This window comes from Acinonyx jubatus, chromosome C1, assembly GCF_027475565.1.
Source record: "Acinonyx jubatus isolate Ajub_Pintada_27869175 chromosome C1, VMU_Ajub_asm_v1.0, whole genome shotgun sequence".
Lineage (NCBI taxonomy): Eukaryota > Metazoa > Chordata > Mammalia > Carnivora > Felidae > Acinonyx > Acinonyx jubatus.
The window spans coordinates 116,657,323-116,685,094 of NC_069381.1; the positions used below are offsets into that span (position 1 = coordinate 116,657,323).

Here is a 27,772-nt window from a genome sequence, read left to right on the forward strand (position 1 = left end):
GAATTGCGGAAGGTGGGGCGGCAGGTAAGGAGTCAGCTTCACTCCCTCAACAAATAAACAGTGAGACGCTCATAACAGCTAATATCTATTGTGTAATGTGCTGCCATATCATCTCACTTAACTCCACGGCCATCCCGTAAAGTTATTATTGTTATTTCCCTGTTTAATAAAAGGCAAGGAGATTGCATAAACTTGCTGTATTTGCTGAGAGTACACCCTTATTTACCAGGGATTCAGAATTCATTTATTACCTTCAGCTCCTATTTCTCCTATAACATATATTCTCCCTAAACATACACGTTCATGAAAATGTAAATGGATATTAGACACATAGTTTTCATATTTCTTTCATATTCTTTGATTCAACAAACATTTACTGAGAGCCTATATTGTGCCAAACCTCTTGCTGTGTGCTAGGGACACATAAATGTGGCCAGTGCCCTGGTGGGGTAACATACTATCTGATTTCTTTAGATCCAAACTGATCGATTTTAGAGCTAGGAGATTTGCTAATTCGTGCTTTTTCTACATTACATATTTTAAAGAACAAATAATTAAGTAAAATGTAAGTATTATTCTGTGACACGTAGAAACCCAGAAGCTGAGATTTTAAATTAAAAGTAAAGAGGGGAGCCTGGGTGGCTCGGTCGGTTAAGCGTCCGACTTCGGCTCAGGTCATGATCTCACGGTCCATGAGTTCGAGCCCCGTGTCAGGCTCTGTGCTGACCGCTCAGAGCCTGGAGCCTGTTTCAGATTCTGTGTCTCCCTCTCTCTCTGCCCCTCCCCTGTTCATGCTCTGTCTCTGTCTCAAAAATAAATAAACGTTAAAAAAAAATTTTTTTTAAATAAAAGTAAAGAAATATAAAGCAGTAAAATTTCCATTGACTTTCATGTGGTAGAGGGAAGAGTGGATACAGAATCAGGCAGCCTGGGTTCTGCCCAAACCTAGCTGTTCTGTTAACTGGGCAAGTCCACGAACCTCTCTGGGCCTCAGTTTCCCCACTTATATCACGATAATAACAGCCAGTCTGTGTGTCTCAGAACACTGTAAGGATCATTGAGAAAATACTTCACAAACTGAAAGTCTTCAACAAAGAAGCAGTTATAATTACTTGTAAAATGAAGCAACGGTAGTGAATTATCCTGAGGTTCTTTGGTTTCACAGCTTTTGGACTTTAGAGAGAAGGAGAGGGGATAATCTGAGTAAATGCAAGTGGGAAGGAGCTAGTGGGTCTTCAGAGACCGCTGCTTAACCCTGAGCTCCTCATCTACCCTTTGACTATATCCACGATCCCTAGAGAACCTGGCTGGCTGATTCCATAGGAAGCCCCCAAACTTCACGTGGTCAATGATTCCACTGAAGAAACTTTCTCTACGGGATTGATTGTGGAAGACAACACGTATAAGGGTTCCTTGCCTTTTCTCATCTAAGGGTGGTCTGAAAAGAAGGAAGAAAAGCACAGACCATAGTCCCTCTTTGGAAGCTGGTTTGTTTCATGGGGGAAATCCGAGGCTACGGTGTACTTGGGAGGCAGATGAGGCCTTTCTTGTGGCATCCAGCAGGTGGCACCAGATCCCCAACACAGTCCCATTCTTTCAGAGGGCCCATAGCCATAGGACGCGTTTGGAAGGCAAGGAGAGAAACAAAAGAAGTTGGCCCTTGTTTATGTGGGGCAACAGAGCTGGATGTAAACACATGCACTGACATGAGCCCAGGTTCCAAGCCCTTGGAACAAGCCCTGAGCAGGAAAGTTCGCACAAATAATATAATGCTGGGCACCCAGGAAGAAAGGGGGAAGGGGCGGGTGGAGTCAGCCAGGGGCTCACTAATGGTGGGCTGGGTGTGCTGAAGGAAGCAAAGTAGACAAAGTGGTGTTGAATGTGGACGTCGAGGGAAGCAATTCCCTGAACAGGCAACGATGCCCCGCCGCCTTCCTCAGTAGTGGAGGTACGAGTACCAGGTACCCAGAGATGACAGACCTAGTTCCTGCCTTCGAGGTAGTGCGGTCCTACAGAACCAGGGGCCGAGGGAAGCCTGACCTGGGAACAGGAGGCAGGAAGGTGGTGGAACCTTAGGAACAGTAAGGGCACAGGTGCGGGGTGTGCACGCGTGGGCTGTGTCTAGGGAACTTCTGAGCGAAGGTGGAGGCGGGATATGGATCTCAAGACCAGCCCGTGAGAGATTTAAGAAAACTACCGCTTCAGAGGATAAACCACAAACCAAAGGGACTGGTTACCTACAGGGTGCGTATGAGGAGGAGGGAGACACCTTCCCCTGAGTCTTTTTGTGGAGCTCTGGCTCTCAGAACCGTGGTAATGCTCCACAAACCAACCCTTCCCCCCCCCCCCACCCCAAATATGAGCAAATAATTAAACCCAGAGATGGAAGATAAACAGTAACACATGGGCCTAACTGTATCCCAAATGCACGGCACAACCACAGTGGTAGAAGCAGAGAAGAAAAAGAAAAAAACTAACTTTGGAAAACTGTATTTTAATTGGACTCTATAACACTAACGACAAAAAGAACCCAAGCAATATAATCTAGTTAAAAGATATGTTTCTTGGGGCGCCTGGGTGGCTCAGCTGGCTAAGCGACTGAGTTCGGCTCAGGTCGTGATCTCACTCACGGTTTGTGAGTTCGAGCCCCGCATCGGGCTCACTTCTGTCAGCGCAGAGCCCGCTTCAGATCCTCTGTTCTCCTCTCTCTCTGTCCCTCCCTCACTCCTGCTCGTGCTCTCTCTCAAAAATAAATAACACGTTTTAAAACAAAACAAAAGAAAAGCAAGCCAGAAAACACCTGTTGTTGCTGGAGTCCTACCCCAGCTGGTCCGAGCTGGGTCTGAGCTACAGCTCAGGCGTCCTTTCTTATGAAGTGCTTATCAAGTGCTTCTGATGCACAGCCGGGTGGAGGTCTCTCAATCCAAGAAGAGCAGGTGTATCATTTCCCAGAATAAAACCTGGCCAACTGTCCACCCCGTGTCCGAGCCCTAGAGCATGGCCCTTACCCTGCAGACACTTGGCTTAGGGCAGCAGGCAGGGGAGATGTGTCCCAGGGCTTCCCCTTCCCACCTATTTTCCACGGCTCCAGCAGAAGCCCCCACATTGGTTGTCCTTTGTTGGTGTAACAAGATGCCTGACCCTGAGATGAGCCCCACCCCGACCAGCTCACCTTCAAAAAAAAGGCCCTGGTGCCAGACAGCAGGAGTTCTGACTGGGACAGACTGGTGCCGGCTTCCTCTCATGGTCGTCTTTGCGCCCCCACCCCCTATGGCTAGTTCTCCACGCAGGCCTGTAAAGTGTGTTTATTTTTGTGGTTTTTTTTAATTTATTTTTTTTATTAACGTTTATTTATTTTTGAGACAGAGAGAGACAGAGCATGAACGGGGAGGGTCAGAGAGAGGGAGGCACAGAATCCGAAGCAGGCTCCAGGCTCTGAGCCATCAGCCCAGAGCCGGACGCGGGGCTCGAACTCCCGGACCTCGAGATCGTGACCTGAGCTGAAGTCGGACGCTTAACCGACTGAGCAACCCAGTCGCCCCATTTTTGTGTTTTTTTAAGTTTATTCATTTATTCTAAGAGGGAGAAAGAGCACAGCGAAGGGCAGAGAGAGGGGGAAAGGGGCAATCCCAGGCAGGCTCTGCGCTGTCAGCACCGAACCGGACGTGGGGCTCAAACCCACGAACCGTAGGATCACGACCCGAGCCAAAATCACGAATTGGACGCTTAACCGACTGAGCCACCTGGTAAAGTGTGTTTAAAACAGAACATGGCTCCTGTTACTCCCCTGCTCAAAACTCTCCAAGGACTCCCTGACCTAGGATGAAACTCCAAATCCAAAGTCCATGCCCTAGCTGCAAGATCCCATGTGACCAGACTCCTGGCCACATCTGTGTTCTTTCCCTGTCCCTTTCCCTGCAGCCCCCACTGTTCTAGCTATCTGAGCCTTGTCCCTGGTCCTCCAGCAGGCCAAGCACACTTCCTCTGAGGGCCTCTGAATGCGGCGTCCCAAGTGCCTGGAAGTGTCTGTCCCCAAATGACAGCCGGCTTGCGCCTTCCTACAGTCAGGTCTCTGTTCCATGACAAGACCTCCAGGGGGCTCTTGGACCACTCCCTCTCCCCTTGGCCAAACGTCAGTCTTTCTTTGTAGCATTTCTCCTGCCCTGGCTTTCTAGCGCATATGTAAAATCTGGCTTTTGTTGATGACGTGTGCCCTTTGCCACGGGGCAAGCTCGGGGTTACATCCCTTGCTGGGCCCAGCAAGGCCCAGCTCCTAGACGGCACTCAACAACTCTTCTGAATTGTGTGTCTACACGTGTACATCTTTGTGTGTGGGGGGGGGGGGGGGGCGGGGGGTGCATGCACACGCGTGCCCTCTTCCAGGCCACTCTTCCCTTCTCCACCCAGAGAACCACTGCCTGGCCAGCAATGGTGGCATGAGCCTGTGTCCCCACAGCAGATGGGCATCCATCCGACACCAGCCTGCAGAGACCCCTGAGCTGGGCAACCAAAGGTCCAGGCTCCTCAGAGGTCATCAGGACCAGCCTCTTGGGCTGAGCGGGACTCCCCAGGGGGCTTCCACTTATCCTGGAAACGGAGTGTGACATTTTAGGTGGGAAGGGAGATACAAATTGTGAACTCTGATTAGTCCAAGTACTGTGACCTCATTTTATCCTTGAAGCTGATGAGGCAGGACAAATGGGTAGCTTAAAAAAGGGGCAGCTGGGGAGTCTGGGTGGCTCTGTCGGTTAAGCGTCCGACTTCAGCTCAGGTCACTATCTCGCGGTCCATGAGTTTGAGCCCCGCGTCGGGCTCTGGGCTGATGGCTCAGAGCCTGGAGCCTGCTTCGGATTCTGTGTCTCCCTCTCTCTCTGCCCCTCCCCCCGTTCACGCTCTGTCTCTCTCCGTCTCAAAAATAAATACACGTTAAAAAAAATTTTTTTTAAAGGGGCAAGAGGTGGCGGTGGTAGAGAAGGAAAACAGAGCCTGTTGTATGTGACTCGGGAATGAAGAGTCTGGTGTCCTCGGGCAGAGGCAGGCAGTGTCCCCATCTCCAACTGCCCCTCTTGCCCAGCACAGGCGACCCAGCTGGAGTTCTAGCTGCCTGAAGAGTCCCTCTCTGATTCTGCCCGACCTCGTAGTCACACAGGCCTTGTGGGTCGTCACCAGCTTGAAACGTCACCTGGCTTCTGGGACCCTTGGTCTTCTCTGTGCGGGAGGGTGTGAAGACTCAAAGAGCAGTCCCCCCTTATGGGCCAGCACAGGGCCTGACACATGGGGGATGCCAGGGAAAAGGAACCGGTGTTCTTGTTCGGAAAGCCTGTCCCCTGCCTTACATGCGACTCCCATGTTAACCACTGACTCTGTGTCGTTCAGCCATCCCATCTTTCATTCACCCGGGATCTCTCACGAGGCTGCTGGGTGTTGAATGGGGTTGGCGGATTCAGCAAATAAAAATGTAGGATGCCCAGTTAAATATGAATTTCAGAGAAACAATGAATTTTTTTTTTTTAGCGTAATATGTCCCAGAAAGTGCATGCCCTATTGGGACATACGTACAGTAAAATATTATTTGTTGATATCTGAAATTCAATTTCAAGTGGGTGCCGTTGTATCTGGTAACCCCAGTTCTGAGGAGGGGCCGTGGCCTCTGCCTAGTGCTGATGGTGTCTCCCTCTCCCTGGGACATTCCCCAGAGGGACTTGGTTGCATAAATGAGTGATGCGAAGTTCTGTCTTGCACGTGGGCTGGGTTAGCCTTTAAGAATACTAAAGGGGCGCCTGGGGGGCCCAGGTGGTTGAGCGTCTGACTTGGGCTCAGGTCATGACCTCATGGCTGGTGGGTTCGAGCCCCGCGTCAGGCTCTCTGCTGACAGCTCAGAGCCTGGAGCCTGCTTCGGATTGTGTCTCCCTCTCTCTCTGTTCCTCCCCCATTTGTGCTCTGTCTCTCTCTTTCTCTCAAAAATAAATAAACATTAAAAAAAATATTTTTTTTAACAACACTAAAGAAATGGCTTCACAGACCCAAGCTCACTTGTGTACCTATTATACTGACAGGAAGGAAATGGTCATTGACAACATTTAATTGTCTAACGTATGCGAATTGCCTCAAACACACTGTAGGTCCTGCCCCTAAAGAGTTTTGGTTTCATGATGGAAAGACAAATCCCAGAACAAATGTCAGAATCAAAGAGCTAATGAAGAGCTCTTTTAAAACGGTACATAGAGTCTGATAACAGCTTCGCACAGAAAGAGGAATGTAGGGAATACATCCAAATATACTTGGATAATGATGGGTTGTTATAACCCAAATGTCATCAGTCTTACCAGCTTCTGCAAATGAATGGCGTCCTGTTAACAAACACAAGCAAAACCAAAGACCCACACAATCAAAAGGTTTTCGCTGATGGGTTCAACAGAGCCTCCCGACCCCTTGGCAGTGACCTTTTGCCTCAGGTATTTCTTAGCGTTTCCAGAGGGATAGTTTCCAGTTGCTTCCAAACCAGTCTGCACGCTTGGGTGGCTCACTGTGTCCCCTCTGTTTTCCAGCCCCTGCTCGCTAGTGCGTGCCGTCCCACAGATGCTTGGGGAGTGAGGGTCCTCACCAAGGCTGTGACACTCAGGGGCCGCGGAGGTGAGCAAGCAACCCTGCTCTGAACCCTCCTACCTCCGGCCCCAGGCACCACACCTCCAAAAATGCTCTCAGGAACGGCAGATAGCCCCGGCTCTTGGTCTCGGCATGGTGGCCCACGACTTACTCAGGAAGTCTGTGCCAGCATGAAATCTCGCACCGAGAAGCTTCCGACACTGCCATCCCACCAGTGACATTTTATTTTTGAAAGGAAAGATCATTACTTAAAAATATATACACCGTCCACATTCCGATTTTATCCTCCAGGAAGTTTAATTCCAGAGATGGCTGGGATGCAAATGGACACAGAGGACCACGGTGACGGGGGGAAAGCCGACGGAAGGAACTGACCTCCTGGAGGTTTTATCCTAGAATCAGGTACGAGTTGAGAGCTTTGTTCTGCAGAAGCTTCATCTCCTCCAGCACCTTTTCTCCCGCCTTTTCCTCTGGCTGTGCTTGTTCTTTGGCCTCTCTGCATATCAAACACCCAACAAGGACACATCAGGGCATTTGGTAACAGCTCCAGTCACCATCTCCCATCCCCCCACGCCCTTCTGCTGGCTCGGGGATAGCGCGGTGAAGGCTGGACGACCTGTTTGACATGTTTTTATACATGATTGATAGCATATATGTATACATGTACACACATCTCAATGTACATAAAAGTGTATGTATAACTACATGTATATATAAAAAACTATATTTAGCGATAATTTAGTTACCAGCGAAAACACTTGGCTGATAAGTGATGCAAACCTGGCTTCCGATCTTAGCTACACGCATTTCTTAGCATGGCCAAGTTCCCTAATTCAGGCTCCGTTTCCAGACGTACAGACAGTGGGAATTCCCACCTCCCAATATTGTTGAGGGGAAATGAGAAATTACTCCTAGACATCTTAGTATGATGTCTTCTGAATGCTCAGGCAGCGTTAGACGCTTCCTCACGTTTGTGAATGAAGCAGACACATAATATCTCCGAGTCTGATGACGGCTCCAGAAGCGGGGGAATCAAGAGGGAGGGTTCTGCATCTGGATCAAGTGATGGCTGGTGTAGAGCCCAGACTTTGGCTGGGCGTGGCAAGGGGGTTGCTGGGTAGAACTTTCCAAATGTCTGGCAAGGAATGACCCAAGTGCATTTGGTTGAAAGGACATATGTCTGAGGATGGTGAGCTCAGCTAGATGATGTGCCTAGTCAGGAGAATATGATATAAACTCAAGTGTTTCTGGAATGTTTTCTAAGCAGGGTGAAATGTAAAGTTCTGACAAATGCCTGGCAGTTTTGAGAAAGCAGAAATATCTGAAAATGAAGAATTAAAATGTTCCCTGATGCATGTCATAAAAATATTAATTGGTATCATTTAATGGAATCAATCTTAGGGGCGGTGCCTGGGTGGCTCAGTTGGTTGAGTGTCCAACTCTTGATTCGGCTCAGGTCATGATCCCAGGGTTGTGGGATCAAGCCCCACATTGGGTTCCGTGCTGAGAGTGGAGCCTGCTTGAGATTCTCTCTCTCTCTCTCTCTCTCTCTCTCTCTCTCGCTCCCTCTGCCCCTCTCCCCTGCTCATGCTCTCTCTCTAATAAAAAAAATTAAAACATTTAAATATGTAGGTCTGTCTCCCTATCTTTATTAGTAAAGATACTAATGGTTGAATGATACTATGAAAATCTCAGAAGTGTCAAATGATGTGTCAGCAACTAAAGTCACCCTCACAGTTTCTTGGACATTTTGCATGATTCCCCTTAGGGGGGTCTTGAGCAGGCTGAGATCACCACGAGGGCAGCAAAGAACCTCTCACGGTAATTACAGCTGTTAAGGGAGAACACATGATTCTTTGCATCCCTGAAAACAGAATTCTCCAGAGACCAAACAGATAGCCGTCCTTATGGGAAATTATACACCACTGATGTGTTCTTTTTGCTCTGTCTACCTCCTGGTTGTGTGTGTGTGTGACAGTGGGGACGCTGGCAGCTTCTGCCTGAGGTTGAAGAGGTGAGGAAAAGGAACAAGTAGGGACAGAGAAGACAAAACAGCTCAGGATAATGCTTGATACGAGCTGAAGAGAACCTGTGAATCAATGAACTTTCTAAAACCGTCTATGGGCTATCAACCTGTTGGAATGGTCTTCAGCCAATAAAATGATGATCACGTTGATAATTTTGCCATGGGAAAACATGTACATACAATAATGTAAACAGAAAAATAGGTGAATTGAAAATGCCATGATATGTCTATTGAAAGTGGGTCGAATGTTCTTGTATTTTTTAAGGTCGTTTTTCAAGTTTATTCATTTATTTTAGAGAGAGAGAAAAAACGTCTCTCACCCCTACATCTGTGTTTTTTGAAAAAAATTAGAAGCTAATGTGATGTGCAGAAATGTTTAGAGGTCACTCTTAGTTTATTTTTGTGGTAAAGCAGCTGAAATATATAAAAAAAATACCACTGGGTGAATATATAAAGTAATAACTTCTGTTTCATTTAATAATAATTTGATAATCAGGTGGCATTCAACATTTGCTCTGTAGTATAAAGGGTGAAAAACCACATTTAAGAGCACATGAGCAGAGAGGTATTACATATTACTCCATTCGTGTGGCAAGTCATTATTTGTCCAGGGGCAAGTTTTTTTTTAATTTATTTTTTTATTTTTTTTTTATTAAAAAAAATTTTTTTTTTCAACGTTTATTTATTTTTGGGACAGAGAGAGACAGAGCATGAACGGGGGAGGGGCAGAGAGAGAGGGAGACACAGAATCGGAAACAGGCTCCAGGCTCTGAGCCGTCAGCCCAGAGCCGGACGCGGGGCTCGAACTCACGGACCGCGAGATCGTGACCTGGCTGAAGTCGGACGCTTAACCGACTGTGCCACCCAGGCGCCCCCAGGGGCAAGTTTTAAAATAGAAAAAAAGGGGCGCCTGGGTGGCTCAGTGGGCTGAATGTCCGACTTCCGCTCAGATCATGATCTCGCGGTCTGTAAGTTCAAGTCCCGCATCGGGTGCTGTGCTGACAGCTCAGAGCCTGGAGCCTGCTCTGGATTCTGTGTCTCCCTCTCCCCCACTCTCACTCTGTCTTTCTCTCTCTCAAAAATAAATAAATACTAAAAAAAAAAAAAGAAGGGCCTCTTAAAAAAATAATAAAATAGAAAAACAAAGGGTTTTATTTAAAACCCTCAGTCAATTGTTTGAAACCTGAAACAAATGCAGTGCAAAGAGCATCTGTTTGTTGAGGTACACGAGGTTTGACATGTTGTGTTGTGTAAGATGATATTTCATTGGTAATTGACCAAACCAGGCTCACTGAAATTCTATTTAACATTTTTCTACCTTAAATTTCCTTTTCCTAGAAACTGCTAAAAAATTTTCCGAGGAGTGTTGGTTTCTGTAGGCCTCTGAAACCATCACAAACAGGCCAAAGGAACCCCATACTAAGACATGTGGGGGGCGGGGTGGGGGTTAGTTCCTTTAAAAAAAGGCAAGGCCTACCAAAACATTCCAAACAAAGTTCCAAGACAAACTGAGAAACTTATAACGTATCTAAGAAAGGGTAATTATCCTTAATGTACAAGAGACACAGAAATAAACGACAAACAGATAAATGCTTCTGGCAAAAAAGGCAAAGCGAGCCCCTCGTTAAAGAAGAAAAATAGGGTGATAATATCAGCCTGAGAAACTATGTAACATCACTTGTACACACAGAAATTAAAATGAAGACAATGAGAAGGTCTTTTTTAAATCTATCCTATTGCTAAAAAAGAAAAGAAAAATGATAGTTTTCCATGTTATTCAGGGCATTTGAATGTGGGCAGTCCTGACCTCTGCTGATGGAACTCTGAATGACAATTAGACTATATACAGTGATTCTCAATATGCAGTATGGAGTAAGCATGGAAATTTACTACAGCACAATCGCTAACAGCAAAACACTGACAACTCAGAAGACAGTTAAATAACTTATGGTGGAATACAATGTCTACCTATATTTATAAATATATGTTTATGGTAGATTGATAAATAAAAGTGCAGAAGATGAAACATTATGAATAATATGTTAAATGTTATTAAAACATAAGTATATAATCAATATAATTATGTTAATATATATTAACATATTATATATAATGAATAATATAGATACTAAATAAGTAAATATTTGGAAGACCGTACATCAGAATGTACAAGTTACTGTCTCTGGTGGTATTATTGTTTTTATTTTTTGTATTTTCTGATTTTTTAATAATAAAAAGGCATTTTTTAATTATTTATTTTTATCTTTATTATTATTTTTTTAAATCTGTCTTTATTTTTGAGAGAGAGACAGAGCACGAGAAGCAGAGGAGCAGAGAGAGAGGGAGACGCAGATTCTGAAGCAGGTTCCAGGCTCTGAGCTGTCAGCACAGAGCCCAACGCAGGGCTTGAACTCACGGAAGCGAGTTCATGACCTGAGCCGAAGTCAGACGCTTAACTGAGCCACCCAGGCGCCCCTATTTTTATTTTTTAACGTTTATTTATTTATTGAGAGAGAGAGAGAAACCACATTTGAGACAGCAGGGGAGAGGCAGAGAGAGAGGGAGAAAGAATCCCAGGCAGGCTCTGCACTGTCAGCACAGAGCCTGACATGGGGCTCGAACCCACAAACTGTGAGATCATGACTGGAGCCGAAATCAAGAGTCAGATGCCTAACTTACTGAGCCATCCATGCGCCCCAAAAAGGCATTTTTTAAAAGAAAAAAGACATTTTAAACAATATTTTTATGTTTATTTATTTTTGACAGAGAAAGAGAGCGAGAGAGAGCGGGGGAGGGGCAGAGAGAGAGGGAGACACAGAATCTGAAGCAGGCTCCAGGCTCCGAGCCGTCAGCACAAAGCCCAACTCGGGGCTTGAACTTGCGCATGGTGAGAGCATGACCTGAGCCGAAGTCGGACGCCCAACCGACTGAGCCACCCAGGTGCCCCAAAAGAAAAACATTTTAAAAGCATACTCGGAATTTCAAACTTATAAACCATATGAACTATATCAGGTTATTTCCATTACAAAACTGTTCACCGAAACTAATGTTTTGAGGGATGACGATGTTTGCTTGGCTCTTTGGCCCCTGATGGAGAGGCGAAGGGAAACATTAACGTTTGCTGAGCATATTAGCTCCCATCAAGCAACTGGCGAGACGTCCTCTCGTTGGTGTCTCACTTAATCCTCACGCCGTCTGTGAGGGACACTATGTTCCGCACGGTATAAATGAGGAACCCGAAGCTCAGTTACTGAGGAAAGTGACATGGCTGGAGATCTCACGTGTAACACATGGTGGGGCTGAGACGCGGCTACAGGTGCCCCCCTCCCAACACACCTGTGAAATGAGATGATAAGCAAATGGAAAAATTGGGTTCCGCTCTTAAATGTTCACTTACCAACCACATTTGAGGGCACGTAATTGTGCATAAACTAAGATATGTGCAAGTCTCTCTTTTTTAAGCCTGAGGTATTTCGATTTGGACAACGTGACAATCATGCACTTCATATAGGACACATTCGATCGGAAGGCTGCCCCTTCCTAAGCATAAATCATCTACTTACTTCTCCTTTTTGGTGTCCTTCTGGTCCAAGATAGGGAATTCTGCTTCAATTATTTCTGGAGTCAGTATAACTTCTACATTCTGTTCATAGAGCTCACTGAAAAGGGAGAAGACGCTTAGCTGGCATGGATTTTCCTTCCCAAAATAAAATAGAGAAATATTCTGATCGTTTAAGAGTTACGTAATTCTTGTGGCTTTCAAGGTTAGTTCTACCCACTTTTGTTGAGTGTATGTTAAGAGAAGCATAAGGCTGGGGCACCTGGCTGACTCAATCAGCTGAGCGTCCGACTCTTGATTTCAGCTCTGGCCATGATCTTACGGTCATGAAACTGAGCCGTGGAGCTTGCCTGAGATTCTCTCTCCCTCTCTCTCTGCCTCTCCCCTGCTTGCCTGTGTACTCTCTCTCTCTTTCTCAAAATAAATAAAGTTAAAAAAAAAGAGTAGCATATAGCTGATAAATTGCTTTCCACCCAAAAACAATGGTAGGAATCATTATTTATAAGCAGAGAATAAAAGGGAATTTTTAAAGTGAGGTTACAGAATTCATATTCTTTTCAAGTGCACGTTTGAAAATGTGTACCAGTATTGACCATATCTTACACCAAAATGAAAGCCTGAATGATTTCAATCTTCTGATATTATTCACAGTATGTTCTCTGGCCACCATGGAATTCAAGTAGAAACCAATGAGAAGAGAACTAAAAAAATCCACAACTGCTTTAAAAATGAAATAATATAAGGATGCCTGGGTGGCTCAGTTGGTTGGGTATCCAATTTTGGCTCAGGTCATGGTGTCCCAGTTCGTAAGTTCAAGCCCCATGTCAAGCTCTGTGATGACAGCTCAGAGCCTGGAGCCTGCTTCGGATTCTGTGTCTCCCTCTCTCTCTGCACCTTCCGAGCTCGTGCTCTGCTTCTCTCTCTCTCTCTCTCAAAAATAAATAAACATTAAAAATTTTTAAAATGAAATCATATATGGGAAGGCAAGCTGGTGCAGCCATTCTGGAAAACAGTATGGAGGTTCTTCAAAAAGCTAAACAGAGAACTACCCTACAACCCAGCAATTGCACTATTAGGCATTTATCCACAGGAAACAGCTGTGCTGTTTCGAAGGGACACATGCACCCCCATGTTTATAGCAGCACTATCAACAGTAGCCAAAGTATGGAAAGAGCCCAAATGTCCATCGATGGATGAATGGATAGAGAAGATGTGGTATATATATATATACAATGGAGTATTACTCAGCAATCAAAAAGAATGAAATCTTGCCATTTGCAACTACATGGATGGAATTGGAGGGTATTATGCTAAGTGAAATTAGTCAGAGAAAGACAAATATCATCTGACTTCACTCATATGAGGACTTTAAAACACAGAACAGATGAACACAAGGGAAGGGAATCAAAAACAACATAAAAACAGCGAGGGGGACAAAACAGAAAGGTTACAGGAAGGGTTGTGGGAGGGGAGGATGGGCTAAATGGGGAAGGGGCACTAAGGAATCTACTCCTGAAATCATTGTTGCACTAGATGCTAACTAATTTGGATGTAAATTTAGAAAAATAAAAAATAAAACAAGTTAAAAAAAAAACAAAAAAACAGAAACGTCATTCAGCAGTAGTAGACAGAAGTGTCATAGCAAGTTTCTGTTGTGGAAAGTGCCCTCGAAAGCCACAAAAGCTGTTTCGGTCCCATATGATTGAAAACTCACGATTCCTAAGCAGCCACAGGCGGGTGCTCTGCAAACATCATCTTCTTGTGAGCAGTTTCCTGTCTCTAAGATGGGGAGGACGGTGAGACCTCCTCGTGGGGGGTAGATGAGACTGCGTGCAAAGTGCTGTGCCCGATACACAGGTAGTGCTTTAAATGTTTGTTATAATTACCACCCTCGTCATCGGCATCGGCATGATCGCCTGTAATTTTGACAACTTGCGTGAAATAGATACTCTTATTCTCATTTCACAGACGCGGACACTGGGTCACGACAGTCCCCGCATCAGTGCTGAGTGGAGGGTCAGAGAAGTTTTCGCCTGCTGGGCATCTCCCTGTGGCCCCTGAACCTCGGGCAGATGCGTGCCATCCCGCCCTGGCTGCAGCGTCCTCACCAATGCCCGCAGGCAGTGGTTTGAATAGACAAGACTTCAACCTTCCCATTCAGACCTGGGTTCAGTTTCAAATGCTTGGGTATTGCCAAATGTCACTGCGTGTGGGCAGGTCTGAGAACTAGATGCGCGCCTCAGATATTTAGGATTTCACTAATGGATTATTTACATGTAAGAATGTTGACATGGGCACAATGACAGAAGATTCAAGGATGTATTTCTACCGGCTGTTGGACGCTCACCAGTAAAATCAAACTTAAGCGCCTTGGTTTGGGGCCTATAGTTGTATTTTTTTAATTAAAAAAAAATTTTCTTTTAACTTTAGAGTGAGAGTGTGAGGTGGAGGAGGAGGGGTAGAGAGAAAGAGAGAGAATCTTAAACAGGCTTCACGCTCAGCGTGGAGGCTGACACAGGGCTCAGCTCGATCCCACAACCCTGGGATCATGACCTGGGTGGAATTCAGGAGTTGGATGCTTAACCAACTGAGCCACCCAGGCACCCCCTTTTCTTTATTTTAGAGGAGCCTATTGTTTTTTATGCCTCTCTAAATCCTACCCTTTTTCAAGTACTAACCCAAGTTCACATGACCACTGAAGCCTTCCAAGCCCACTTAGCACCACCTCTACTCTCTGGCTCCTTTGAGTTCCAGGGGCACCTAAAGATCAGCAAATGTGAGGCCACAGAGACTGTCCATTCCCGACTGTGAATTCAGCACGTTATCCCCTAGGGAGGCCTGAACTCCTCTGGGTTGCAAGCTCGGACACCGTGTGCTCTTCTGAAATCTCTCACGGCACCTGGCTTATTTTTGTGGCACAGACCACATGAGAAGCCAAAGGCAAAAAAAGTACCGTTCTGCTGTTTCCAATCTGTCTTCTTCTGGTAGGGCCTCAAGAACGGCGGGGGCATTTATAGGAAGCATAACGGAATTGAAGGGATCACATCTGTGGAGGAATCACACAGGCAGCCAGGATAAATGCTCACATTCACAGTCTTGGAATGCCGACATAACTTTCTAAAGCACTTTTACTTTGCCACAGGGGAGGACTTTACCCTTCTGTCCTTCGCTCCTGAACACCCCCCATGTTTCCCTACAGACAAAGGCAGCAGGTGCAACAGGTAAGTGAAATCCGTGAGAATGCGGCCCAGCAAGCCATTTCCCAGAGTTTAGAAACAGAACTTTCAAGCTGGTAGTGTCTAAAATAATGTCATCCTGGGGGGCCTGGGGTGAAATTTAGATAGCTCACTTTTCAATTCCTAATATTTCCCCCCATCTTTACAGTCTCCCTTTATTGTTCTATTCAATTTCAGACCTTCCCCCAACCCCCTTATATATTGCTTGGTATTATATACTTAGAGCTTTATATAAAAATTCCCGGGTATCGAGCACATTAAAATATTTAAGAGAGGGAGAAAAAATATTGTTATTTTAGAAGTTGGCAACAGAATTCTGTTTCAAGATGGTAGCAGAGGCATTTGCTTTTTTTCTTTCCTTTGGTCTCAATTACTTAAAAACCTTTAAAAATTGAACGCACAACAAAGAGGAAGAGAAAAAACATACGTGGGGTAAACGTTTTCAACAGTTTTCTGGAGTAAGTTTCCGGAGGCTGGGAAGAGTGTTGTCTCATGAAAAAGTACACAGTGACAGAGCGTAGAACACGCAGGAAGGAAACCGGCCTCCTACAAACGCTAGAGAGGTTGTGGGCTGATGGTGAGGCAGGAGGCAGGCACGGAAAAACAGGGGATTAACTGAAGCCTCCTTGGCATGTGCACCTATGTCTTTGAAATAAGCTTTTTTCTCTTGGTTTTTTTTTTTCCTGTGCAAAAATGCACCTGCTTGCCAAGTGTAGAGAATGAATCAAACTAGGGCATATAGCTTTGCAGCTGTATGAAAGAGTGAGGAAGAGATCTATAAACTAATATGCAGCAATTTTCAGGAGATATTTTTTATAAGCAAAAAAAGCAACGTGCAGTAGAGCATATCTAGTGTGGCACTTTTTGTGTAAGGCAGAAGGGGAAATGAGAAAAAAATATATATTCTGCTTAGCATCAGAAAAACTGCAAGAATGAGTCAGAAGACAGAGCTGTTACTGACAAGGATGGGAGGGAGGTGGCCAGCATGGATACTTCTCTAAGTGTGCCTTTTTGTGTAGTTTTGAATTTGGAAAGCCTGTCATTATTCTACATATTAAAAAAAAAAATAATGAGATTAAATCTATCACAGAGGGAAGCGGGAAAACCCCAAAGTGAAAGCAAACTGAAGCAAAGAATATTTCACATGAATTCCACAATCACAGTGGAGGGAAAGAAAGAGAGAAATTAAGAGGAAGAGGGAAGGAAAAAAGAAAGAAAAAAGAAGGAAAGGAAGGAAGGAAGGAAGGAAGGGGAAAAAGGAAAAGAAAGAACTAATCTAAGAAACTTAGAAATATAGTAGTTGACTGTCCGGTCACAGTTTTGGTGGGATGTGGGGTTCAGATAAACCTGAACTCTATTTATGATGCTTGTTTATTGAAATGCTTATCGGTGAAGCAATTCCGAAACTATTTTGGACGTACTAGGGAACAGAGTAATGAGTAAATATGTTGGGAGCCAAGGTTCTCACAGCAGAAGGGACATACAAATACAGAATGGGGGACAGCAGGCAATAACTTTACGGGTAAGACTGGAGTTACAAGCATTGCTGCGAATCCATAATTTCTAAAATGTGTGTACGTGTGCTTATGCGCACACGTATACGTGTGTGTGTGCATGTGTGTATTTCCCCACCTACACTCCCTGGCGAGTCTGCTGAGAAGGCCAAGAAACAAACCCTCCAAGTAGCAATGTGAACCCCCAGCCCCCAGGTGTTGGGTTTTAACACCATTTCTTACTAATGGGAGCCTGGGTGCTACCACCAGGGATTAGTCCTATCTACTGACTTCATGACAAAGGTCCTAACTGACAAGCCCACTGACTGCCAGTGTCGCAGGGGATTCCAGACGGGAAGAGGTGCTGAGAAGTGGAGAGCCCAGATGCCTCTCTCCAGAGTGCGAGCCGGTCTGGGAACACAGCCCGGCAAGCATTTCTCATAAGACCAAACGTACCTGATTTTTAAATTCTGAGACTGTGTTTCTTTAACTTTTTTGTGTGTATTAATATGTTCTTCTGGAATTGAAATGGTGGAGACAGTAGATGGTGGTTGGGCTCTTTGTTTTGCTTTGCTTGGTTTTAATGCCTTTCTTGGCAAAGCAAAACTCGGACGGCTCTAAAAACGGTTCTCAGAATTCTTCTGGACGTTTCACTCGTCTATAAAATCCGAAAGTTGGGGGGCGCCTGGGTGGCTCACTTGGTTAAGCAACCAACGTTCGGCTCAGGTCATGATCTCACGGTTCATGAGTTTGAGCCCTGTGCGGGACTCTGTGCGGACAGCTCAGAGCCTGGAGCTTGCTTCGGATTCTGTGTGTGTGTGTCTCTCTCTCTGCCCCTCCCCGCTCATGCTTTGTCTCTCTTTCTCAAAAATAAATAAACATTAAAAAGAATTTTTAAAAAATCCAAAAGTTGGGGTGCTACTGGATTAGGTAATTTCTTCTGTTGCTGCTGACTCTCGAGATGTGTATGGAAGTCCTAGAGACTCAACAAATTCGCACTGAATTTATTAAGGAGCAGAGAAGCCAAGCAAGCTTGTTTTGATTAGTATGAATACAAAAATGACTTGAAATAAATAAACAGTAAATAACCATATCGCATGGTCTGACAACAAACAGATAATTCTCAGGGGCAAAAGAAACATCTCATAAGTAATAGGTCATTTATCGAAGCAAAATGACTACAAAGTTGAAGTACCATTAATGGATTTGTAGAAACTTAAAAAAGAATACCATTATTATTTTGTGACTGCCTTTAAAAATAAAAACACGGGGGGCGCCTGGGTGGCTCAGTCGGTTAAGCGTCCGACTTCAGCTCAGGTCACGATCTCGCGGTCCGTGAGTTCGAGCCCCGCGTCGGGCTCTGGGCTGACAGCTCGGGAGCCTGGAGCCTGCTTCCGATTCTGTGTCTCCCTCTCTCTCTGCCCCTCCCCCATTAATGCTCTGTCTCTCTCTGTCTCAAAAATAAATAAACGTTAAAAAAAAATTTTTTTAAAATAAATAAAAACACGGTCCAGAATCTGACATCATGGAAATCCATGATAAGGAAACGTAGAATCTTCTCTTGATTTTATAATCTGTTACGCAATTACGGTTTATTTTGAAACAAACTGGCCCCACAGAGCACCCAGGCACAGAAGTTGAAACTGACAACTCATAGTTGGAGAGTTTTCTTTAATTCATGTAGAGTTCATGTTTAATTCATGGTTAGTTCAAGCCCAAGGTAACTGCATTCTGACTGCTTTTTGAAAGAACAGCCTCTGGAAATTTTTCCAAGGACATGGGTTTGGAAGAAAAAAAAATAGGATTTTTTTTCCCCCTTAATTCTTGAGACTTCTGCGTGCCAAAAGCTGGTGGGCACTTCTTACCATCTATCCATGGGTCATTTTGCTTATTCGGTCTCCAGATGGTACTCCACAGCCAGCTATGCCTGGTTGACTGGTTACCTAGGTGAAGCGTCCCTACCCTACACCAAATGTGTGTCAAGGCGGTGGCAGACCATCGCCATCTGGTGGCAGGAGAGCCACTGCAAGATTTAGTGGCTGCGGGGAGGGCAGGGGGAAGGGTAGAAGGGCCAGGAAGAGTTATTATCAAGGATTGTGCTAGACGCTTCACATCATCGTTTTACTTTGATCCGCACAACAGTCCGGGTAGGACACCACTGCTGTCCCTGTTCACAGGTGAGGAAATTATTGCTCAAAGGGCTTCAGTAATAAGTAACTCGCCCAAGGACACAGAGTAGGTGACCTGCTAATGAGTTACAAAGGCAGGTCTCCAAGGGCTCCTCCAAGGCGTTCATTCTCTCTACAGTGCCATCGCTTCTCCTAATTCTGGAAATTTCAGATTTTAAAAACACGCTAAGGTGAAGAACAAAGATGTGGCGTTTATTTTGAGGTGGCTCCACGATGAATGAAGTACGGAGGAACCCACAGAAAAGGAACTAATATCTTTGAGCCCCAAGCAGGTCGCAAATCCTAGGCTGGGTGTTTTTTTGGTTTTTGTTTTTTGGGTTTGTTTTTTTTTTTTTTTTTTTTTTTTTTTGCTTGTTTCCTGTTCATCTCCAGGCAGAGGAGAGTAGCTGAGAAGTGCTAATGAAATAACACAAAAGAAAGAGCATGTGGAAATGCCCGGGGAAGAGTGGCTGAATGTTGCTTAATTCAGAACCAGCCTTTCCTCTGGCAATGAAGGAAGAAGTACAATTCAGTGGTCTAGAGTCACAAACTGGTTTTCACCGATCCCCTCAAATACCTGGGGAAGGCGGGTGGACAGGGAGTCTATCAGGGTCACTGCACATCCAGTGACTCCCTGGTGGGAGTCAAGGGGCATAGTGCTCACCTGTGGATCCTGGATAGTGGCAAAGCTCAGGTTTCCCCCGGGGGTGGGCCTCATTTTGGATCAAAGGACTTGAACGAAAGGTGACTGCCTGCCGATGGCCATCATTGTGGATACTAGTCACATTCACTCACCAATAACCGATTTAACTATGCTTGTAAGGACAGTGGACTAAAGAAGCAAATTCAGGGGCTCAGGAGTGGGGTACTGACCAGCCAGAGTCCCAGAGAAAAGGCACCAGACTCCTCGTTTGAGATCTTAGGGCTCTGAAGAGGTGTTAAATAAGCAAACTAGCAAAAAACGTGGCTACTCTAGATTTCTTCTTTCTTTGGCCCAACAATATTTTCATCTACCCATTCTGTTTCTGCAGCTGTGGCACCTCGCAGGGAACGCCAGGCTGCGGCAGAGAGAGGAGTACGCGCTCTAGAATCAGATAGGGAGAGTGTTGAAGGCTCATCTTGGCAATTCAAACATGTTAAAACCTGGCCATGAATATTTCAGCTGAATTATATGGATTGGTTGTCCACGTTTATTGAAATATGGCCAATCAATCACTTGGGACACTCATTTTTTTAACAAGTAGACCTCAATGATGATAATTCAAAATACGTGAATCAGTTACACACATCATCATATTTCTCTAACTAGCAAACTTCCCTCACGCACTTAAAGTAGGATTTGATACATTATTGGCATTTAACTTTGAGGATCTTAACCTCTGTGATCCGTGGGGCAAACATGCCCCTGGGAGACACACAGATGAGTTGTGGCTTACCTCTGTGTAGTCTCCGTCTTCGAAGTTTCCGGCAGGAATGAGAGGGCCAGGGGCTGGAACTTGCACCAGTTCATTATTCCAGGAATAATGTCCTGTAGGGAGAGCCGGCACAGGATCTGACATGTAAGGGAACTGTGTGGTGAGGTTAAAGTCTAGGAAGGACTTCCGTTTCACTCAACGGGCTTTTTTTGCAGTCTTAGAAGTTAAGTTCCAAAATGTATTTATGTATGCATTTATTTTAAATGTTTATTTTTGAGAGAGACAGCGTGCAAGCAGGGGAGGGGCGGAGAGAGAGGGGGACAGAGGATCCGAAGTGGCTCTGTGCTGACAGCCGGGAACCTGACGTGGGGCTTGGTGCTTGAAATCACAAACCAAGAGATCGTGACCTCAGCTGAAGTCAGATGCTCAACCGACTGAGCCACCCAGGCGCCCCAAGCCCCAAAATGTATAATTTCATGAAGTTTGACTGAAGTGTTCCGAGGTAAAGGACAATTTCTCTAACAAAGGGCACTACACAATGCTGTATGGAACTTAAGTAGGGGTGAAGGAGACCTTTTCTCCCGATTCATCAGGCACACAAGAAAATTCTCCTGGTGATGGAGGACAGATCGGACCTTACAATCTGTTTAGTGAATGTGATGCTAAAGCAATATTCAAAGCGATGGGGGTTCATCAAATGGCATTCCGGGCGGGGCAAAGTGCCTGCAAATGCACAGAGATGCAAAGGAGAGCACTGTCAGGGGACCAACAGCTTGGCTGAGTGCAGGGCTAGATGGGGCCTGGTGGGAAGTGAGTCTGGACAGGCAGGCTGGGCAGGAAGGGCCTAGCCAATGATTTGGGCTCATTGGGGCTGAGCCAATGAGCTCCAGCCGCGCCCTCGGGCAGCAGGGAGCACTGAAGGTTATTAAACTGGAAAACAAGACCCGATTTGTGTCAAGGGAAGGTTTCCAGGGAGGGCTGACCGCACAGTCAGTCCGTGGGGTGAAGTAGAAGGAGACTTGCCTGTTGTGTGGGGCACACTGGGGGATCCGGTGATGGGCAGATATGGGGCAGGAAGGAGAGGGAGGGATCAAGGACCACATGGGTCACTGCACAAGAGCATGGAGAACAGAAAGGCAAGTGGGCAGCCCAGGAAGGGGAGGCGGTATGAGGTCTGACTGGCAGAAGCAGGGCAGAGATAATGATCTGAGTTAGGGACTTCTTGACTTTGAAGGGCCCGAGGGCCCCCTTTAAGAGATGTCTCTGGACATTCAGGTCAGGTTGGTCATCTCAGGGGAGAAGGAGTTCTCTGGAGCCTCTCCTGTACTGTGCACTGGTCACATTGCCACCTTGTCCATTCTGATGTTTCTGTACTTGTTGGAGCCAAAGAAAGAGGAGGTCAGGTCGTGAGGTTACACCAGGCACATGACCATCTTCTACATGGTTGAAATAGGAAGAAAATGAATAGTAGTCACAGCTTTCATGGGTAAAGGAGAGTGATAACGTTGAAAGAATCGGCCACATGCTGCCTGAGACGTGGGCATGGAGGGGACAAGAGCGGCGCCGGGGCTGTGGCTGCAAACCTTCTTCTTGACTCCAGCTGTGACCCTCTATCCTTGTCCCCTGCCCTTCCCTGCAGCCCAGGGCCGGCCGCGACAGTGAGCCCACCGTTGGCATTACCGTGTGATGAAGAAACTGCTTTTGGGTGAGAGGAATGCTGGACCCCCTGTGGGACTCCTTGATGAACTTGTACTTGGGGTGAGGGCACAGATGGTAATCTATCAAGGTTTCTGCGTAGGTCAGAGGGTGCATCACAGGAAATAATCCTGGGTTGGGATTCTGCAGGAGAGAGACAGAGAGAAAGAGAGAAAAAAATCTCTTTTGTTTACCAGTTTCTACGTCAGGCACAGGCCAGGCGACAGCGAGTGTTGTCCATGGCTCCTGCTAGCACTAACACTCTGGGTCCTCGTCAGCTCGTCTGGGAAAGAGAAGCAGCAGAAGAGACACGTCTTCAAATTGGTAGCAGCCACAGTCATTCATAAATGCCACTTTTCTGGTTAAGAGCCTCAGTACATGCCATGTAGATTTACTAAGTTCTCGTGGAAACAAGCACAACTGAAATCGTAGCTTAACACAGCTTAAAGTTCTGTATTTATTTCTAAATTTGATGAATTAGGGGACTCTATTAGATAAGCAAACTGGCTTTAAAAAGCAAATAAGCTTCTGGGTTTGAAAACAAAAATAGCTTCTTGAAGGCTACTTTAGAGACAAGACAAAGAAGAGGATGACATTTGATAGATCAGGAAATGTCAACATTTAACATTGTTTTGGTAATGTTTTTAATTCAGGAAGGCTCCATTTGGAAGCAGTATCTGGTTTTAAGGGAGATCCTGTTTTTTCCTAATTTTCCAACAGAGCTAATGGAGGCCCATAGCAATTATATCACAATAGGAAAATAGAGAGCCTTTTAATGTCCCTTCTGGGGCTTGTCCAACAAACCCTGCTCTTGTCCCACACAACAATGGAGCTTTTGTCCCTCACGGTTGTTTAATTTCAGATGTTTAAGAACCACTAACTTGACACTTGGTTCTTTTTGTATGCTCATCTGATTTTTATTTTTTCTTTATTATGTCTCTCTATATATTTAAAGTTTATTTATTTTTTATAATTTTTTAATGTTTATTTATTTTTGAGACAGAGCATGAGCGGAGGAGGGGTGGAGAGAGAGAGGGAGACACAGAATCCGAGGCAGGCTCCAGGCTCTGAGCTGTCAGCACAGAGCCTGACGTGGGGCTCGAACTCATGAGCTGTGAGATCATGACCTGAGCCGAAGTCAGACGCCCAACCGACTGAGCCACCCAGGAGCCCCTCATGTTTATTTATTTTTGAGAGACAGAGAGTGTCTGCGCAAGCGGGGGAGGGGCAGAGAGAGAGGGAGACACAGAATCCGAGGCAGGTTCCAGGCTCTGAGCTGTCTGCACAGAGCCCGACGCGGGGCTTGAACCCATAAACTGTGAGATCATGACCTGAGCCGGAGTCGCACAGTTGATCGACTGAGCCACCCAGCTGCCCTCTGTTCGTGTGATTTTTAAGGACATTTTTTTTTTTACAAAACAACAAAATTCCACATGGCTTACAGAAACCCAGTCTCACTGCCAAGCAACAAATGTCTCCCACAAAGAAGAAAATGTAGCTAGCCAGGTGGGGAAGAGGGGGGGAGCCCCAGAGCACCCAGATGTCAGGGGTAGGAGAGCTGGCATCCTCGGTGGTGTACTAATCAAATGTGGCCCAGTCATGAGCACTGCCAAGAGTATATGCTGTTGGTGCAGAGGCTGACCTGCAGCTGGAGCCAGGGAGAGAGATGCGGAGAGGACCCCTGCCTGAACTGGAGGGTACAAAGGAAGGTGCCGGGCAGGGAGAGGGAAGGTGCCCCCTGGTGGAATCCACAACACCCACAGCCTTGTAGAAACCAGCAAACCCCTCAGTGAGCACTTGCGGTTGAAGGAAGAGTTAGGGTACACATCTACATGTATTTTTTTGACAGCAGCAGGTTCTTTTCAGGTCCCTCAAAGCACGGCATGGGGTGGGGGCAGAGACAGAAGAGAATGGGCTCCCGTGGAGCCCAAGGGAAGACCCCTTCCCCAGTTAGGGGCCGGAGGGTTGGAAGGGAACAAGGTGAAAGTGGGGGCCCTGGCGGGACAAAGCAGGGGAGGTCTGAGAACATAGAGAAAGGTGGGTGAGGAGGAAGGATAGTAAGGAGGGGGGTGGTGGAGGAAGTGGGGGACATTTCGTGTTCCATTCAGTGCATTTCAGAAGGAGAACCCAAGGACGGAAGAGAGAACGAGCCCCCCAGTCCTCATGGGGCGAACCAGGTCGACTGTATATTACACCACAGAGATGCCCAAGGAGCAAGGAGGACTTGGGCCACCCCCAGCCAGGAAGCGGGGGAGACCTGCAGGACTGGAGAAGGGACAAAGGAACACAGCCCCACCTCAGGGGTAAAGAGAGCGATTGGAGGGTAATAGTCTGATAACTGCTGACTCCCACCACCAGGAGTCACCCCTGAGGTGACCGAAGGCCAATCGGAAAAGTGCCTGGGAAGGGACTCTAGGGGGAATTGGGGCAGGAGTGACGGAGACCTCAGTGGGGCTGGGTCACAGTGAGACTAGGAGACAGCGTGATGGCGGACAGGCCGGCTGCACCCTAGTCAGGTGGTGAGGAAGGCAACAGTGCCCAACACCAGGGAGGTGAAATTAGCTGCGTGGCCTTCAGGCGCCTCTCCTACCCTGCTTGATTGAGGGCCAGTGAAGTTGTGTGGCCGACTCTCTGGATGGGCCTTGGGGCCAAGGGTGATTAATGAAGGAAATGCTTTTGGAAACGGCAATATCACTATCTTTAATAGTTGTCATACTTCAGATTCCCCTGGGTGGCCATTGCCACCAGAGTAAGCGGCCTGAGTGGTCATCCCATAATTATTTTAATTCTCATTTTCCTCAGACTAACGCACGCATGTGGCAGCAACTCGTCCAGGCTGGAAGGGTTTGTGATGAAAAGCGATGGGGCTCCTGAAGACCATTCCTGTCCCCAGGCCCATATCCCAGAGGCTGTTTCTTTCCATTATGTCTGAGTTTTGTGCCTCCAATGGCCATTACTCTAAACATTATGCTTATTCTTCCAGCTCTGTATTACCAACCTCAGCCAGTAGCCATGGACTCATTCCTATGCGAGATAGGGATTTTGCTCATGTACACAAATGCTCCTTCCAATTTTGAAAATCACATTGTTATTTTTAGTGCTGCTGTGAGTTATCTTCGTGACTTGGAAGGATGCACTTATACCCCTATTTGTTGTTTCATTATCTTTGGCTGAGTATTTCAACTCCCCCCTCACATGCGATGAAAACATTACCATTCCTATGCTTTCTTGTAACCCTCCTGCCCTCTTCCACAGTCTTGCTTTTATGTCATGGAGATGGTTAACATCTGCCTTCTGGAACCACAGGCAAGACCTCCATACTTTGTTCATTCGTTGTCTTTGAAAGTTGGCAACTAATAAAGAGCATTTCTTTTGTCTTAACTGTGGAAATATGTTTCTCTGCCAGGCCAAGTAGAGGCTCAGATTATAGTTCTTTTTTTGTGTGTGTGAAGGTTCACTATCAGGTCAGTGACAGAAAAAGAGTCCCAGTAGCAAGGCTAACTGGATTCCACTTTTTCTTTTATTTACCAGTAACTCTTAAAAATGACATCAAATTTTAGTTCGGTTTCCTTTTTAGAACAAATATCGATTTTTAGTTGATTGTTTCCCCCCCTAAAGTTTATCTTCTCATTATTTTTTAAACGTGTATTTACTTATTTTGAGAGAGAGGCAGAGAGCGAGCAGGGAAGGGGCAGAGAGAGAGAGGGAGATAGAGAATCCCAAGCAGGCTCCATGCTGTCAGTACAGAACCTGACACGGGATTCGAACTTACCAATGGTGAGATCATGACCTGAGCTGAAACATAGAGTCGGATGCTTAACTGACTGAGACACCCAGGAACCCCCTCAATTCTTTAAAAAAAATTTTTTTTAACATTTTATTTATTTTTGATAGACAGAGAGCACAAGTGGGGGAGGGGCAGAGAGAGAGGGAGACACAGATTCTGAAGCAGGCTCCAGGTTCTGAGCTGTCAGCACAGAGCCTGACGCGGGGCTCGAACTCACAAACCGCGAGATCATGACCTGAGCTGAAGTCGGACGCTTAACCCACTGAGCCACCCAGGTGCCCTTCCCCTCTAGAATTTATAATGGCTTTTTCTTTTGCCTGGATGATGTACCTTTCTCAGATCCTTGAATGTTTCCATCCTTTCGACTGCACTGTTAGTGTGTGGGGCCCACCCTTCCCTCTACACCTCTTTCCCAGAGCCCTTTACCTTTCCTCCTGCAAGCTGAATGCAGGAGGACTTCGCGATAATGCTTTCCAACCAGTATTTTTTTCTTTTGGTTTTTGTTTCTTTTCTTAGGGTTTCCAAATTCCTTCTTTTATAGCTATACTGATATAGAACTGACACACAATTAACTACATATATTAAAACTATGTAATTTGATGTCTTGATGTATGTTACATCTGCAAAACCACCAGAAAAATTACAAACATCTCAGGAGCGCTTGGGTGGTTCAGTCTGTTAAGCGACCGACTTCCAGCTCAGGTCATGATCTTGTGGTTCACGAGTTGGAGCCCCACATCGGGCTCTGTGCTGACAGCTCAGAGCCTGGAGCCTGCTTCGGATTCTGTGTCTCCCTCTCTCTCTGCTCTTCTCCTGCTCATGCTCTGACTCTCTCTCTCAAAAAAAAAAAAAAAAAAAAAAAAACATTAAAAAAATTAAATTAAAAAAAATTTAAATTAAATTTAAAAAAAGATCAAGATTTTTCTTGATCACCCTCCAAAGTTTTCTTTTGTCCCTTTGTAAGCTCTCTGTCCTTCCTCCCTGCTCCGCCATACCAATCCATCCAACTCATCACTACACAGTCAGTAATCTGCTTTCTGTCTCTATAGATTACTTTAGATGTTCTAGACTTTTACACAAATTGAATCATACAGCCTGTATTCGTTTTTTGGTCTGATTTCTTTTACTCGGCATAATTATTCTGAGAATCATCCATGTTGTTACATGTATCAAGAGCTCACTTTTTCTAGGATATTCAAAAAAAAAAAAAAGAAAGAAAGAAAGAAAAAGAAAAAAGAAAAAGAAATACCATATGACCCAGCAATTCAACTTCTGGGTATTTACCCAAAGAAAATGAATACATTAATTAAAAAAATTTTTTTTCAAAGTTTTTATTTATTTTTGGGACAGAGAGAGACAGAGCATGAACGGGGGAGGGGCAGAGAGAGAGGGAGACACAGAATCGGAAACAGGCTCCAGGCTCCGAGCCATCAGCCCAGAGCCTGACGCGGGGCTCAAACTCACGGACCGCGAGATCGTGACCTGGCTGAAGTCGGACGCTTAACCGACTGCGCCACCCAGGCGCCCCATTAAAAGATATATGCACCCCTGTGTTCACTGCAGCATTTTTCACAACAGCCACCATATGGAAGCAGCCCATGTCCATCAATAGGTGAGTGGATAAAGAAGATACAGTACATATATACAAAGGAATATTAATCATAGAAAGAATGAAGTACGGCCATTTGCAACAATATGGATGGACCTAGAAGGTATTATGAAAAATGAAGTAAGTCAGACAGAGAAAGACAAATATGGAATGATTTCACTTACATGTGGAATCTGAA

At 45.7% G+C, this 27,772-nt stretch overlaps 1 protein-coding gene across 10 annotated transcripts in view; it reads right to left on the minus strand.

Moving 5' to 3' along the window:
• Positions 1–6,185: 6,185 nt before the first annotated feature.
• Positions 6,186–27,772, minus strand: part of CFAP221 (cilia and flagella associated protein 221) — a 106,264-nt gene continuing 84,677 nt past the window's right edge. For all 10 annotated transcript variants that reach the window (XM_053214905.1, XM_027055976.2, XM_027055974.2 and 7 more), the window contains 5 exons: positions 22,184–22,342; positions 20,525–20,616; positions 15,145–15,237; positions 12,196–12,291; positions 6,186–7,102 (listed from right to left, as the gene is read on the minus strand). In XM_053214905.1, coding sequence (XP_053070880.1) covers positions 6,994–7,102; positions 12,196–12,291; positions 15,145–15,237; positions 20,525–20,616; positions 22,184–22,342 — 549 coding nt within the window. In that variant the 3' untranslated portion in view covers positions 6,186–6,993. The remainder of the gene's footprint in view (positions 7,103–12,195; positions 12,292–15,144; positions 15,238–20,524; positions 20,617–22,183; positions 22,343–27,772) is intronic.